General features: G+C 38.2%; 1 protein-coding gene across 1 annotated transcript in view; it reads right to left on the bottom strand.

Moving 5' to 3' along the window:
* Positions 1 to 17,330, bottom strand: part of BOD1L1 (biorientation of chromosomes in cell division 1 like 1) — a 441,087-nt gene that overhangs the window by 223,255 nt on the left and 200,502 nt on the right. The window contains 2 exon segments of the mRNA XM_029590831.1: positions 1,882 to 1,955; positions 3,801 to 3,888. Coding sequence (XP_029446691.1) covers positions 1,882 to 1,955; positions 3,801 to 3,888 — 162 coding nt within the window.

Genomic DNA, 17,330 nt, shown 5'->3' with positions numbered 1-17,330 from the left:
TCTCACTCGTGATTTTATACATTTCATATCCCTACTCAGTCGTTTCTTTTTCAAGTTAAATAGCTCTAATCTGTTTCCCCTTTCTCCATAAGGGAGCTTTTCAACCCCTTTACCATTATCATCATTCTTCTCTGCATCTTTTCTATGTCTGCTATATCTTTTTTGATATGGGGTGATTAAAACTGCAAACAATATTCAAGGTGTAATCACACATTAAACATTAAGCTCTGAAAAACCTTTTTCTAACATTCTAGGAAGGTCCTTGCCTGGTGGGGTGTTGGAGAAAATCATCTGCTTTGCTTGTTTTAATGGTAGTTGGACTACCCCAAACCCCACGGTTTACTGCAGTTTCCTGGGTAAGTTTTGCACAGGATGCTGGATTCTCCCATATTCTTGTTTGTAAATCCTACAGGATCAAGTGCACTAGGATTGCTGCAGGCTAGGACAAACTCGGAAGAAGTTTCCAGGATTCAGAGAAACCTGAAGACTTCAGAGAGCGGTCCTTGTCCTAATGAACACTGACAACTAACATTTTCCCCAACTTGTCCAAGTATTTGTAATACGAGAGATTTATGGTAGTGAAGAGTTCTCTGGTGGATCAGATAGATGGTCATAAAGAATCCCCATAGACCTTTCTCAGAACCCATAAGTGAGGAGACTAACTCAGGACCCCAAAGATGATGTAGATGATCTGGGTGGGGTCCTAGGGCATATTTCGGACTGTTGCGTCTCGAGCTCCATTGGCAAGAGGCAGTTGGGGACTAGATTTTGCTCCTGGATCTCCCACAGTGTGCAGGCAAAAATAACTTCCCCTTGAGGGAACAAAACTGACACTCTGGACAGGAGAGATTGAAGAGTCCCTTCCTTGTCCCTAACTGCCAGCAAGGCAAAGAAAGTCTTTACCAATTCCACTAATTGGTCAATGGGCTGCTGTGCCCTTTGGCCAGAAGTTGGGAGGGAGAAACATCATCTTCTGCAACCAGTTTAGGTTCATCTTCTTGAGAAGCTCTCATTGGACTCCAGGGGGTAGTCCCCTCCTGGACCAACTGAACTGGCGGATGAATGGAAATCAGAGCAATCATGGAACTTATCAGATCTGGTGTCTTCAGGCGAAGTCCTTGCTCAAGGAATCTAGATGGAGATATGACTCTCGAGATGGTGGAAGATAAGTGAATCCCCCTTGGGGCCTCTTGCTGCCTGATCCCATATCAAATGTGTTGACGGAGCTGAACATAAGGTTTACTTTTTTCCCTACTTCAGTGGTACTAAAAAGTGCTGATGAGGGGCTCAAAGCAAGCTTGAGAAGAAAAACAAGAAATACCAAAAACTTAGAGGGAGAGAGAGTACATGTCTGTGAAGGGGCTCAAATGCAAAAAGATTGAGGGGCTCAAGAGGCAACTCCTGTACATGCTCAGTAGAGTAAAAGCTCTATGAGCTGAGAGTGTAGGGTTTGCTCGGTCCATCAGATAAAGTAACCCAGGTATCATGGCTAATTCAGCCTTGCTTGTCAAGGGAGAAACCAAACAAAAAAATAACTTACAGCAAAAAACAAAAGTAAAAAAAAATCTACATAACCCCCAATCAACAAGGCAATCAGCTACAACCCATCAATGTCTTTACTTAGCTAGCTTTATCAATGAGGCGGACATGACATTTTGATAAGGAATAGAAAAGCAGTACTGTCTATTTGTTTATTTTTAAAACAGTGATAGCAGTTAAGGAGGGGCTTTCAAAATCCTTGACCAATATTAGCACCTCAGGAATTAACCAAAAATGAAAACTTAAGATGGGATTTTAATGACTGTCATAACTACCAATTGAATTAACTATAATTCTTTTTTCTTGCTGCTATTGCTGCTTTAATTTAATAAGCTCACCTACCTCTCGAGATTTTCCTCCAGAACTTGAGCTATGTTCCTTTTTTGATCTTTTTAGTTTGCGTGATGGTTCACTTACTAAAACACAAAATTAAAAAAATATATATATGATGAACCACTTCTCCTTCTAGATGTTAATTCTGGTAAAGAGTATAATTCAGTAACAGTGTTCATGTGAAAAAACGGATGAGAGCTCAGAATGAACATTCAGCAAATGTATAAACGAGAATAGGGAATTCAGGGCATTGACTAAAACTATTTGATTGCTTGCTCCTTCACCCTCTCTCTCTGAATTTTGTAGGGATTTTAGTTATTTTCCCGATCTTGTCATAATCCTTTTAAAATTGCTTCTACATTTTAGTTTAGACTCTAAGTGAAAACATCCGACAGGCTAGGAGTTAGTAGGCATTTTTATTTGGATATGACAGTAAGTTTGGCAGCTAAAAGAGGTTAATGTGCTAAGCAAATCCTAATAATAATGGACTTAGCTGCTGACTTAAATCCTAATTAGCTGCTGACTTAAATCCTAACAGATCTAGGAAGTAATCTACAGCATAAGAAAGCAAGATATCATTACCCAACAATATGATGTCCCTGCCAGAAATATTAAATTTAGACTTAAGAAATTAAGACGTGCCATGCTGAGTCAGACCAAGGTCTATTGAGCCCAGCATTCTGATTCTGATAGTGGCCAGTCCAGGTCACAAAAAATACCTGAAAGAACCCCCACAGTTGATCTATTTCTTATATCTCACTCCCAGGGATAAGTACTGGCTTCCCTGAGTTTCTCTGGCTAATAACTGTTTATGGACTTTTCCTTCAAGAACTTGGTACAACCCTCTTTTGAACCCCAGTATTTTAGTCTCACTATATATGCTTAAACATACCCTTAAGAGAACAAGCTCTTTAGCAGATATCTGGAGTATCAGGTCAGTCTGTATTGAGTAAGAAAAGTTTGATTAAAAAAAAAGTTATATTGTGTTCCCCAATGTAAAATATGAATTGACAAATTTGATGTTACTTGAGATAAAGGATCACTGATCACCAGAGATCACAAGCACCAGTTCTGCCTCCCATTCTTATAGATAAACAATGTGTCTAACATAATACATCAACATAATGCATTATGCGTCCGCATAAGTTGCCTAAACTAGAGGGATGCAGTAGGAAAATTAAATCACTGACATCAGTTGTCAAGTCAGACATCAAGTCCTTGAAAGAATTATTCACCCTATCCCTCTAGTAAAGTCAAGTTTCTTGAATGTAAACCGATGTGATATGTAAAGTCGAACACCGGTATAGAAAATAAACAAACAAACAAATAAATAAATAAATATAGTAAAGATTTGGTGAATCTAACTCATAGGGCAACAATAGTGTAGAAGGGCTAACAAATATGCTCGCTATACAAAATGGCTGCAGATCATACAAAATGGAAGATACTCATGTATGCCCAGCTGTCAGTGCTTATATTTTGTTTCTGCTGCAAAGTCATGATTTATAAGAAATCAGTAGTACTAAATTTTGATAACAGAAAAGATATGACTAAATCTGAATAAAACCAAGCTGAAGACAGAAGCAATTTGAGACATGTTCATCTATGCACATGTTCGCCATGACAGCCTCTCTATAATAAAAGGGAGTTTCCTCTTTCCAGTATCCACCAGTGTTAAGTCTGTTTTTATTTACACGTTTTCCCCAACACCGGTTCCTCTTCACAAAAAAATGACATCTATAACCAGCACAAGAGTCGTCCCTCACAGTAGTTATATAGCACTTATTAGAATTATTGTGCTACAAAAAATGTTTTCTATAACCAATTCCTTGGCTCAGAGGCGTTTCCTATAAAATAGGATCACTGTATTTTCTGCTACAGCATATTTTATAAAGTACTATAGAACATGTTTAAGTATTTTCACTTACCTATGTCCTCTGTAGAAGAGAAAGCTTTAAGAGCCTCTTCATTGGGACTGTGCTCTGCCCCATAGACTCGCTCAAATGTGCTTCTCTCCTAAACATATGTATACATTAAAATATATACACATTTTTTATTTATGCAATTTTTGCAAAATTATATCAACTAATCAATGGTGATAAGGAAAATTAATGAGTATTAATGACAATCTTAACAAAATAAAATTGTTTTCTTCATTATAACACCCCAGAAATTAAAGTCCACAGACTTGGGGAGAAAAAGCCAAGGAAATCATATTTAGAAAATTAACAAACATATCATATGGTAGATATGAAATAAATCATAAATATCTTATTCCACCTTATATGAACGTAACACATTCATATCCCCAACCAGTGAGCAAATATGGAACGCTGGTTCCAGTTTCCATCTGTTCTAAACTTCCTCAAATGTTCCCCCTTCCTACCTCTCCCCGCCCCACCTCTTTTCATCCCCCAAAAGCATCCCACCCACAATTACCCCTCTCCCCCATGAGTCCCACCCTCTACCCCCCATGTTACCTGAAGTCACCATTTGTTATACAGTGCTCTACCCAGTTCGTATTCGTTGTTCCCCCTTAACCTCACCCTAACTCAGTTCTCTGCTAGGGTGCCCCGGTGTTACCAATTTTGTTACCAATTTGTTACCAATTTGTATAAGTTGTATAAGTTCTATAATTTGTATAAGTTACCAATTTGTATAAGTTGTTATCTTGTAAACCGGAGTGAAGGCAAGCCGCTAAACTTCGGTATAAAAAAGCCCCGAAATAAATAAATAAATAAAAGCACAAAGGGAAAAATTACCACCAAAATTAATATATTTAGCTGAAAATTTCAGGGAAAAATATGTCCCCAAGGAGGATAGGTGCTGTTGGTATCTCAGAAAGGATCAGTGATGCTCTTAGATCACTTTATTTAAATCAGGATAAAACCTAATTGTTGGATTTAGCATACAATATCTTTATTATGAGAAAAAAATAAAGATCTTAGCACCCAATCCCAATCTGCAGAGCTCTAAAAGAAATGGCAAAAGAAGAATGGTTCTTGATAACATTTCTGAAGAATCAAATAGTGAAGTCAAATCAAAACTATCCCCAGTAACATAGTAACTGGTGACAGATAAAGACCAAAGTAGTCCATCTAGTCAGCCCAGCAAGTTGGTTTTTTTTTATGGTAATAATTGCCGCTCTGTGCAGGTTACACCCAAGCAGAAATGTAAACTTTAAGTGTAACGGAAGTTACCCCATTTCTTCATTTCTATTCTCTATCCAGGATAGATCCTCTGTGTTTGTCCCATGCCCTTTTGAATTCCATTACCATTCTGGTCTTCCCTATCTCTTTTGGGAGGGCATTCCATGCATCCATCACCTTTTTCCATGAATAATATTTCCTAACATTGTTCCTGAGTCTTCCCCCTTAGAATTTCATATTGCGACCCCTAGTTTTACATTGGAAAAGATGTGACATTTGTGCATCACTTATTTAAGAAATTTCTAGATCACATAGTGTTTCTATGAGGTTTACAAATAATGAAATGCACACCTACATCATCACCTTATACAACAATTTGCACACTGAAGTGCAAGCCACAAAAAACCTACAGTGACTACTTGCACTTCCTTCCAGAAGTGCTAACTCACTCCCCCATCTACCTCAAGAAGCCTGAAGTAACACCTAAGTAATTACTAAAATACAGCCCATAACAATATACAAAAATGGAGCCAAGTCCATCTCAAACATCTATTTCAGTGGAACCAACCTACCCTATTGAAACCATTACAGGACAAGGAATATATGGAAATCTCCACAGAACCTCCCAATACAAGCAAAAAAAATGAGCCTAAAGCTGATCTATCCCGAAATGTAACCTCTCCTTGCCTAATGCTGACTCTCTTATTACTAAACAACCGATCTCTAAGAATATACCATTGATAAATGATCTACTAGAACAAAAACCTACCATTTTTCTGCATCACCGAAACATGGTTGAAAGACAGTGATAATGTTCTCTTAAATCAAACTGATACCCCCAATTACGATATCTTTCACTTCCCCAGACACAAATGTAAAGGTGGAGGTCTTTTAATAATCATTAAAAAAAAAAAAAAAAAGAACTAAATGTAAACCTTACAAAGCAGAGATTACCCCCCCCCCCCCCCCCCCCCCCCCCCCGAGGTGGCAATATTAAAAGCAACACAACTAAATATGGGTACTGTCTATTGCTCAGCTGGAACACTTCAAAAAAGACTGCTCACCCCAATTGAAATTTTCACAAAAGCATTTCCATCTCCTGAATCCACAATAATCATTGGGGACTTTAACCTACATGTAGACAGCATACAAAAAAACCACTGCAAGTGAAATCTTCCTAGATACGATGGAAGTAATGGGCTGGTCATAATTTATAAACAACTCCACTCATAAAGCAGGTCACATCCTTGACCTAATACTCGCCAACCACAAGAACTGCAAAATCAATTCATCCCACTACATATTACCCTGGAATGACCACCAGCTAATAAAAGCAGATTTATCCCTGTTCAACACAAACAAAAAAACAATTTTACATATGAATCAATTATTCACATACAGAAAAAAGACAGAACCGAAAATACTTAAAGAGACTATTAAAAATAAGATAATTGACCTCAAGTATGATAATGCCTCCTCAGCTTTTGACTCCTGGGAAAAAAACATCAATGAGATAGCTGATATCCTGTGCACAGTCCAGAAAAACACTTTCCAAAATGAACGCAACACCTCTAAAATTAAGAAATCTTGATATAATGAAGAGCTAAGACACACTAAACAAATCCTGAGAAATCTGAAAAACTATGGTGGAAATGCCATTCTACAGAATCTCTAGAAAAATACAAATCCTTAACAAAATACCGTGAATAAATCAATAAAGCAAAAAAAAAAAAAAAAAAAAAAAAAAAAAGGATTACGCCAAACTGATTCATGGCATAATATTAAATTCAAAACTACTATTTGAAACAGTCAAAAACCTAATCAGGGACCTATCTTCATCAATCACAAACAACCACAACTTTACAAAGAACTCCTGCAATGAATATGCCACCTCATTGCAAGACAAAATCATTAAGTTAAAAACACAATTCTCCATCTGCTTATCAACAAATGAACAGGAATGAAAACATTAGCAAGCAAAATGGAGTACTTTCGACACAGTATCAAAACTTGAAACTGACCAAATCATTACAAAAATTAAACCAGCTACCCACTCACTAGACCTGATCTCTGCAAGTTCCCTGAAAACATGACACAGACTTATAACTCCAACAACTCCAACTATGATCAACTATTCACTATCAGAAGGATTAATTCCAGATAGAGCAAAACAAGCCACGATTAAACCAATCCTAAAAAATCAAACTGGCAGAATCGATGATTGGGACATTTATCGACCAATCTCCAACCTGCCTTTCACTGCTAACGTCCTAGAAAAAGCAGTGCTATCACAATTAGAAAGCTACTTAGAAGACAATATTATTCTAAACCCAAACCAATTTGGCTTCAGAAAAGATCACTCTATTGAAACCCTATTCATTTCCTTAAACGACCCAGTACTACAGTGATTTGACAATGATGAATCCTATATCCTGGTACTAACCCACTACATATATGCGGACGATGTCCAAATTCTTATTCCAATAACCAAATCACTGCAAGATACCCTCCATTTTTTGAATTCTTGCTTCCTCTCCATATCCAAGCTTCTCGAGGACCTCTGCCTAATTCTCAATGCCAACAAAACCGAATTCCTCCTCATAACCCAAGATGGCAATTACCAGCTCTCTAATTCTCATCCAGTGGCAACCCCCTCTTTATCTCCTCTGGTCAAAAACCTAGGAGTTATCATAGACAACCGACTGAATCTCAAAAGCTTTATTAACAACACAGTGAAAGAATGCTTCTTCAAACTCCAAGTCCTAAAAAGACTTAGACCCCTACTCCACCCCGAGGATTTCAGATCAGTTTTGCAAGCAATCATATTCTCTAAAATTGATTACTGCAATTCTCTTTTACTTGGTCTCCCAGCTATCTCCATAAGACCTCTACAAATGTTACAAAATGCCACTGCGAGGATCCTAACTAAAGCAAAAAAAAAGGGACCACATCACTCCAATCCTAAAGAATCTCCATTGGCTTCCTATAAAATATAGAATACTCTACAAATCTCTCGCAACCATACACAAATCTATCTACAAAACCTCACACCTCGATCTCAGGATCCCACTGCAGCTACATTCATCATCCCGTCCACTGAGATCGGCACAAAAAGGCTCGCTAAAAGCCCCTTCAATCAAAATATCCTCAAACAAGAGAGCCTTCTCCACAGCCGGCCCCAAACAATGGAACTCTCTCCCTTCAGACCTTAGGCTCGAACAATGCCCAATAAACTTCAAAAAAAGACTCAAAACCTGGCTTTTCACCCAAGCTTACGCCTGATTCGACTTCACTAACACTATCTCGTCTGGGTCAACACACCTTGTGTCCCACTAGATAATTAGCCCAGAACAATTATAATCTCCTCCTGCCTAAGATGGACTACGGGTTACATGACCAATCCGAATCGCTTGTATGTTAGATTTCAATATGTTAGATTTCAGTAATGTAAAATGTTGTCTCTCATAATGTTCCATGCAATTTAATTTAATTTCATTAATTTTCTCCCAGTTCTCATTCCCTTGTTCTATGTAAGACATTCGTGTTATGTCATCCCAAAGTTAAATGTAAACCGAAGTGATTGATAACATTGTTACCAGAACCTCGGTATATTAAAAAAAGTTAAATAAATAAATAAATAAATAATTGATCTTATAGCAGCCTTCGACCCCGTGGACTACACTCTACTGTACCATCAGTTGAGAATAATTGGAATAGGTGTAAAGGTCAATGATTGGTTTTCCTCTTTCCTAGCAAATAGAACATTCCAAGTAAAATTAGACAATCACTTACCCAATACTTTCCCAATTGACAGAGGTATTCCCCCAGGGATCTGCACTCTCGGCTACACTATTCAAGATATATATGTTAACCCTATGTACATTACTAGCTTATCTAGGAATCAAATTCTTCCTATATGCAGATGACATACAACTACTTCATCCCTGTCCACCTACATGAAAGCAGTACAACAAAAACTCTCTCAATTGAAGCTAACTCTAAACACACAAAAAACAAATTATGTGGTTAAGGAGAAAATCCACATTAATCAAACCGCCAACCTTTGACCTAGAAAATTTTAGCATTATACCCTCAGACCATGTATGAGATCTTGGAATTTAGATCAATGAGAACCTAACAATGAAAAAAAACATGTAAATAAAGTAATTAAATCAGGATACACCAAGCTGAGATTACGACACCAGCTGAAACCATTGCTAACAATACAAGACTTTTGCACGGTTTTACAAAACATTAATATTTTCTAACATAGATTACTGCAACTCCCTAATACTAGGCTTACCCGCAGGACTACTAAAACCACTACAGTTACTACAAAATGCCTCAGCCAAACTTTTTCTAGGGACTAAGAAATTTGACCACATCACCCCCTTGCTAATAGCACTGCACTGGCTTCCAGTACAAACCAGAAATCACTATAAAGTATTATTTCTAATTTTTAATATCATTAACAACATTAACCCAGGCATAATAGGAGTGACTCTCCAACCATTCACACAGCAGAGAACCCTAAGATCACAAAACAAAGTACAATACGGAACACACACCTAAAACAAATGAGAGAGAATGTTTTCTATAGCGGGCCCAAGACTATGGAACGCTCTTCCAGAATCACTATGCCAAATAACAGAAAGTTTCAAATGAAAACAAAAAACATGGCTCTTTATAAATACATACAAACTTATGTAAAACTCCAAGATGATAATAACATCCTGTCGGAACATTAGATTATGCTAACAAACTGAGCAATAAATATTGAATGATGTATACTGTATGCAACATGAATAATGTAATGGAAATCTTAGGTTATAATTCTACTTCAATTAATATTGATGTATCGACCCAGAATACGTATTTACTGTTGAGATGAATTAGTGTATAAAACCTACCTAGAAAATATATTTGCTAGAAAATGTATAAGCTTTTATATCAACCTAGAACATGAGCATTGACCAGAATAAGAATGTTGATCCAGCAACTGTAGGCTGATATTGTAAACTGTTGTGATCTTATTCTGGAACGATGGTATATAAAACGTCCAAATAAATAAATAAATACAATAAATAAATTACACGTTACAAATAAAACCTTAAATAGACAAAAACATAAAAATGCATAAAAATAAAAAAATTCAACAAGTTTAATAAATCATACTTGGCTCCGCATTTCCAGGTATTACAGATCCATCATCACTCAAATGGTGTGTCAAATCAGCATAAGCTCTTATCAACTTTCCATTTACCTGCACTATATTAGCATTCACCCTCTGCAATAAACAAGATGTAACTAAAGAATAAAAATCATAGCAAAGCTACTACAGCCACACTGACATCTGACATCACTCCACTCAGCATATCACATTATTAAAAGCCTATTGAGAAAGGAATATTTTTACCAAATTTCTAAATTTTAAAAAGGAAAGCTCAGACTTAATGATCTATGGAAGGGCATTCCAGATAGTGGGTCCCTGAACATAGAACAGATGTTCTCTGAATTCATCAAGTCTGATTTGTTTGAATGAAGGAATGCATAAGATTTTGTCTCTCTGATTGAAGGCTACGCATGGGTTGATACAACTTCAGCGCAGCGTTAACGTTGGGAGAGCTAGCCTTAAATTCTCTTGAAAAACAGTAAAATCTTAGATTTGATGCGCCAAGCTACTGGGAGCCAGTGAAACTTGACCAAAGCTAGGGTGATAAGCTCTCGGAGCGATGTTCCAGTGATCATGTGAGCAGCTATGTTTTGAACCAGCTGCATCACACATCAAGTGGTAATGGACAGCCTACACATAGGGAATTACAGTAATCAAGAGAGGAAATCATAAGAGTGTGCATGAAAACATTTAGATCAGCCTCATTCAAAAAAGGACGCAATCTGCATTCAAGGCGTAGCTTATAGAATACCCCCTTCACATTAATTCCTTTCAGGTATTTGAAATTCTATCATAACTCCCCTGTCTCTCCTCCCCTCCAGGGTATACATATTTAAGTCCTTCAAATCTCATCAAGTCTTTTCATGTACACTCCACTTCATATGATTGCTTTTCTCTAAACCGCCTCCATTCTGCATTATCCTTTTTGAGATATGGTCTCCAGAACTGATCACAGTATTTCCTCATCAAGGACCTGTACAGCAGCATTACCTTCTTTTTCCTGTTGGTTATGCTTCTCTATGCAGCTCAGCATCCCTCTGGCCTTAGCCACTGCCTTGTCATATCGCTTTGCTGCCTTCAGATGATCATACCCTATCACCCCAAGTTCTCTCTCCCAGTTTATGCACATCAGTCTTTAGCTCCCCATCATGTATAACTCCTTTGGATTACCATACCACAAATGCATGACTCTGCACTTCTTGGCACTGAATCCCAGCTGCCAAACCTTTGAACACTCCTCAAGCTTTCCTAGGTCTCTTCTCATTCTCTCTACCCCTTCAGGTGTGTCCACTCCGTTGCAGATCTTAGTTATACAAAAAGACACATTTTATCTTCTAAGCCCTCCACAATATTGCTCACAAAGATCTTGAATGGAATAGATCTCAGAACCAACCCTTGAGGAATTACACTTATTACTCTTCCTTCTTCAGAGTAGGTTCCATTTACTACTCCTTATTGATGCCTGTCAATCAACACTTTGTTAATCCATTCCACCATTTTGGGACTCACTCCCAGGATTTTCATTTTATTCCTGAGCCTCCTGTGTGGGACTGTTTCAAAAGTCTTGCTGAAATCCAAGTAAACCACATTGAGTGCTCTTTCATGATCCAATTCTCTAGTCACCTAATAAAAAAATCTATCAATCCTTCAATCAACATCTCACTAGCTGCAACACAAAGGACACTAAAAGTAGCACAGGAAATATAAGATGCAAAATCTATCAGATTTTTGACAGGAGCTTCCTCTGCTAAAATAATGTTGCCTCGAGTTCACTATTCTTTCCTTCAGCAGTTATCACCATTAATTTTCCCACCAATGAGGAAAGGCCAACCAGCCTAAAGTTTCCATCCTCTTCCCTGCTATCACGTTTGTGAAGCGAGACCACAACTGCCCTTCTCCAATCCTGTGGCACTACTCCAGTCTCCAAGGATCTTTGGAACAGGTCCTTCAGCAAACCCACCAGCATTTCTCAGAGCTCCCTTAGTATCCTGGGGTGTGTTTCATCCACCCCTTGGCCTTGTCCACTTTCAGTTTTACTAGTTCCACCCAAGCACTCGCTTCTGTAAATGGGGATGTATCTATTTCACTCTCATCCATTTCCTTGCAAACAAGCAAGTCTTTTCTCCAATGTCTTCCTTAGTGAAAAGTAAACTGACATATTTATTTAATATTTCTGCCATTTCTTCATTTTTCTCCACACCTTTTTCCTGGACTGTTTTCAATCTTACAATGCCATTTCAGGCCTTCCTCCTTTCTGTCATATCTAAAAAAAATGCTTTGTCATCACATTTTACCTCTTTAATGATCTTTTTTTCCCACTCTAGCTTCTGCTATGCTGATTTCTTTCCCCATTTCATTCAGCTTCACCAGGTATTTTCCCTTAAATTCCTCTTCTTGAGTTTATTTTATTTTTTTTAATGCTTCTCTTTTTTGCCTTTATTTTCTCAGTCATCAACTTGGAGAACCATGTCAGTTTCCTTTTTCTCTTACTTGTATTTACTATTTTAAAATAAAGGTTTGTTGCTTTTGTTATAGCTCCTTTTAATGTGACCCACTGTTCTACTTCACCCATCTCCTCCCAGCCTTCTAGCTCCTATCGAGGTATGTTGCTATTTTCCCAAAGTCTGTTTTTTTTTAATTAAATCCAGGACTGATCTTCATGGGATTTCTCTCCCTCTTGGTTGTCATATCAAATTATACTGTCTGATGACACTGTTGCCCAGGTGGGCACCTATCCATATATTAAAAATATCATCTCTATTTATTAATACCGGGGTCCAGTATCACTCCTCCCCTCATGGGTTCCATCACCATTTGTCTGAGCACAGCCTCTTGAAGGGCATCCACAATCTCCACACTTCTTGCAGATTTTGCAGCAAGGATACTCCAGTGCACATCAAGCAGATTATGGTCTCCAACGAGCAATATTTCTCCCTGCCTTCCTATCTTCAGCCAGATCTTTATGCAGTTCTTCTGTCTGATCTGGAGGCCTGTAAACCACACCAGTAGAAATGGAAGTATCATCATCTTTTTTAAAGACACCCTGCTTCTTCCATTCCCTACGCCCCCCTGGATTTTAGTTGCATGTCTACTGTTTTTTACATAAAGAACTACTCTTCCCCCATTTCTGTTATCTCTGTCCTTTCTGAACAAGTTATAGCCTATATGGCTGTATCCCATTCATGAGACTCTCTGAACCATGTCTCTAGAATAACAATAATATCCAAGTCCACCTCCACCCATTAGAGCCTACAGATCTGGAATTTTATTGCTCAGACTACATGATTTGTGCTCATAGCTTTCCAGCTTTTCGTACTCTGCTTGCTACTTTTCCGGGTCACCTTTTCTGCCCTTTTGTTTACAAGTGGACTATTTCTCCACCCACTTCCTGTTTTTGTCGGGGGTGACACTCCAACTTCCTTCTGCTACCGTCGCTCTCTAGTTTAAATACCTTATGACATGTGATCTGAATTTTTCATTTAAGATCCTTTTTTCTGCCAATATAGGCCATCTTTATCACATAGCCTTTTACTGTTCCATACATGGCTCCTGCCCCTAATATATCCAAAACTTTCTTCTTTACACTAGATTTGAGCCATGTATTGAGATCATTATCTCAGGCCTCCTCTTACAACTTGTTGCTCCTTTTAAATGAAAGTAGATAGTAAAGCTTGAAAATTGGTAGAAAAGCTTCTACATAATACTTTAACACTTATTCATTCAACACATCCAATAGTAGCACAGTAACAGATTTTGGAACATTAATAAAAACACATTCACCAAGAACTCAATCTGGTTCCAGGGCTTTATTATCCGTAATAGGTACAGTATTAGTTGACTGTAAAGAGAAAATGTTGCTTTCACAGTTTGACAAATATTAATTAAATTTCCTAATAGCAACATTGTGTGAAGAAAACTTGGAGGAAGTTACCAATGCAGAGCCAAACAGCTAGTTTATATTCTCAGCTAAGAAAGCTTCCAGTGTTCAAACTTGCACTAAAGAAATGGTGGGAGGACTGGGCAGAAGGGAGAGGGAAAACTTTACTGGAGTTGGTACTAGGGATAATGCTCAAAGCAGAAATAGCTGCAAGTTCTCCTGAGACTTCCCCCAAGCCAGCAGAAGTTACCTTCACTGAAATCCAGCTACCAGCACTCCCCATTCTCTATCTTGAAGAACTGCAGAAGTTGGTCTGTTGCCACTGCTCCTCAGGTGCCCTCTGCAACTCTCTGGTGCATAACTAGGGATACAGATTCACACAGAGGGGTCCGAGATTCCAACATAACCATGATAAAGCAGCGGAAGCTATCATCCAATGCCTCTACTATGACAGTTTTGATCATTGGCTCTCTTGGAAGAAGGGGGGAGCAGTTTTTACTCCTGAGCTCAAAGAAATATCAGGGTCCAGCACGGACAGACACCATCTTCCCCAGTGCTTCAATTTGGCATGGCCACAACACAAGGGTATTAGTGGGTCAAGTCAGAAGGGGGGGGGGGGGGGGCACCAGATGCAACAGTCACAGATTTAACCCTCCCCTTTCTATTCTTGCCTTTAGCAATTTCACTGGCTGTTGGTGCAGTTGATTTGCAGAGTTAGGAACTATACTTCCACCATCTTGAAGTCAGCCCTCTCATACATTAAAAAACATTTGGTGTATCATTTTTCCTACTTAAATTTAAAAGGATATGGTCAGGGCTGGTACAATAAGAATAGATAACATTTATTATTTTTTAATTTAATTTATTTCCCACTGAACTATCATGTCCTCAAGGCGGGTTACAATATAACTAAGCACACAAAAAGGGAAGACCGAATAATTATTTTTTCAAAGAATGCTCACCATCTATATTTTTTTGTAATCAGTTTTTTTGAATTTTGAATTTTTTTAATTTTTATGATGTTAATAAAAATTGTTAAGAAAGGAAGTGAACTGCATCAGCAAGCCAGCCAGCTTTTCTCCTTCACCGTGGAGATCGCCCGGTCCTCTCAATCATTTTCAGTCACTTTCAGACAGCATTGAAGAAAAATATAGAGCCTTCTCATTTCAAGTTGCCTACACTGTATTGTTTTGTTCATCAGCCTGTGTTGGAGTTTAAAAACATTTACTTCCCAGCTCAAGTGAGCCTTTTCAGTTTAAGCTGTTCTTACAGCCAGCATTGAAGAAAAATATACAGTTTTCAGCTCAATTTGTCTATACTGTACTGGGAATTAATGTCAACCTGCTTTTGGAGATTTAAGAAAAAATACATTTTTGACTAATAAGGCTTTCCTGTAAAATGGATTACATATACGAGTGACTGCAAATGATTGAGAGGACCGGGCGATCTCCACAGTGAGGGAGAGACGCTGGCTGGCTTGCTGATGCGGTTCACTTCCTTTCTTAACAATTTTTATCATAAAAATTTAAAAATTCAAAAAAACTGATAAAAAAATATAGATGGTGAGCATTCTTTGAAAAAATAATTATTCAGTCTTCCCTTTTTGTGTGCGATTACCCAGCTCTTTTTTTCGATTACAATATAACTAAAACAGCTTTTATTCCTAATTAGCAGCATAGAGCAAAGATATGCAGGAGTCCTGGCTGCACATCTCATTAAAAAAAAAAAAAAAATCAGATCAGAAGGTTAGGCCAATCCCCTTCCTTCAGTCAACATCTCACTAGCTGCAACACAAAGGACAGTAAAAGTAGCACAGGAAATATAAGATGCAATATTTTTTTTTATTATTATTATTTTTTTTTTTTACATGTGCCAATATTTAATTTGCACAGAAATAATTACAGCTTCAAAGTACAGATGAAATGTAACAGTAATTAGATCACTTGTTCAGGTTTTATTTAGTATAATCTTCCTCTGTGGGCAAAACAAATTAAAGTAATAGAACTAATTCATATTGCTTAAACTATAAGCACTATACAACTGTAGACAGGTACGCCATTGCAGTATAGAACACAAAGGGGTAGATTTTAAAATGTGTGCGCACACATGGATGCACCGATTTTATAACATGCGTGTGCCAGCGCGCTATGTTATAAAATCCATGGGCCACATGCATACCCTGTTTCCCCGAAAATAAGACATTCCCCGAAAATAAGACCTGGTAGAGGTTTTGCTGAACTGCTAAATATAAGACCTCCCCCGAAAGTAAGACCTAGCAAAGTTTTTATTTGGGAGCATGCCCGTCGCACAGAACACCAGAGCATGCAGCTGTGATTTTTTTACCCTGCAGGATTCACAGTTAGTTGTCATCACAAACCAGCATAACCAGACAACTATTCAGAATATAATAAATGTTCATTTTTTTGTTCAACAATATATGTGAATTCTTCTTCATGGAAAAATAAGACATCCCCTGAAAATAAGGCCTAGTGCATCTCTGGTAGCAAAAATTAATATAAGACACTGTCTTATTTTCGGGGAAACACGGTATGTGCAGGTGGCGTGCACAAGAGGGGGAGAATTCATGCAAATTCCAGGAGGCGACACATTCGGGCCTTCAGTTCCCTACCCCCCTACCTAAACACTCCCTCCATCTTCCCCTCTCCTCTCCCTAAACCCTACCTAGCTCTCTCATTTTTTTTAGAACTTACTTCATAACCCGAGCTGAAGTTGCATGCACCAGCCAGCTGCTGGCGCGCAAATGTTTGGGACAGCATTCAATGGCGCTGTCCTAGCCCCACCCTGACCCCACCCCTTTGAAGAGGCCTGGCACTTATGCGCGTACCGGGGTTTACGCTCGTGGCCAGGCCGCTTTGAAAATGCGCAGGCCTTTTAAAATCTGGCCGAATGTCTCTAAGTTACCTCTATTTCATGTCAAAAATAGTGAAAACAATTGTACAAAGCTTAAGAGTGTTCTTTAACTCATCTTTGTCATTCAATGTATCTCAGTGTCTCGCAACATCTGGATATGACGCATCTGGATATGACGCAACAAGAGTGGCATTGAGCATGTCACTCTTGTTTCCTTTGTTAGATGGAGATCTAAGTAAGTAGTTATATCTTTATACTTTTGTAATCTTAATTCTAGTTTTTCATGGCCAGACTGTGCATATTTTCCCAGATTTATCTAGGATCATTCAGGAGTGGAGAAGAGGGTTTCTTGTTCTGAGGAGGTATTAGCAGTAGGTGCTATCTTTAT

Source organism: Rhinatrema bivittatum, chromosome 1 (assembly GCF_901001135.1).
Source record: "Rhinatrema bivittatum chromosome 1, aRhiBiv1.1, whole genome shotgun sequence".
NCBI classification, from domain to species: Eukaryota; Metazoa; Chordata; class Amphibia; order Gymnophiona; family Rhinatrematidae; genus Rhinatrema; species Rhinatrema bivittatum.
Note: the sequence above shows the minus strand (reverse complement) of the source record. Positions and strands in the feature narration are given on the sequence as shown.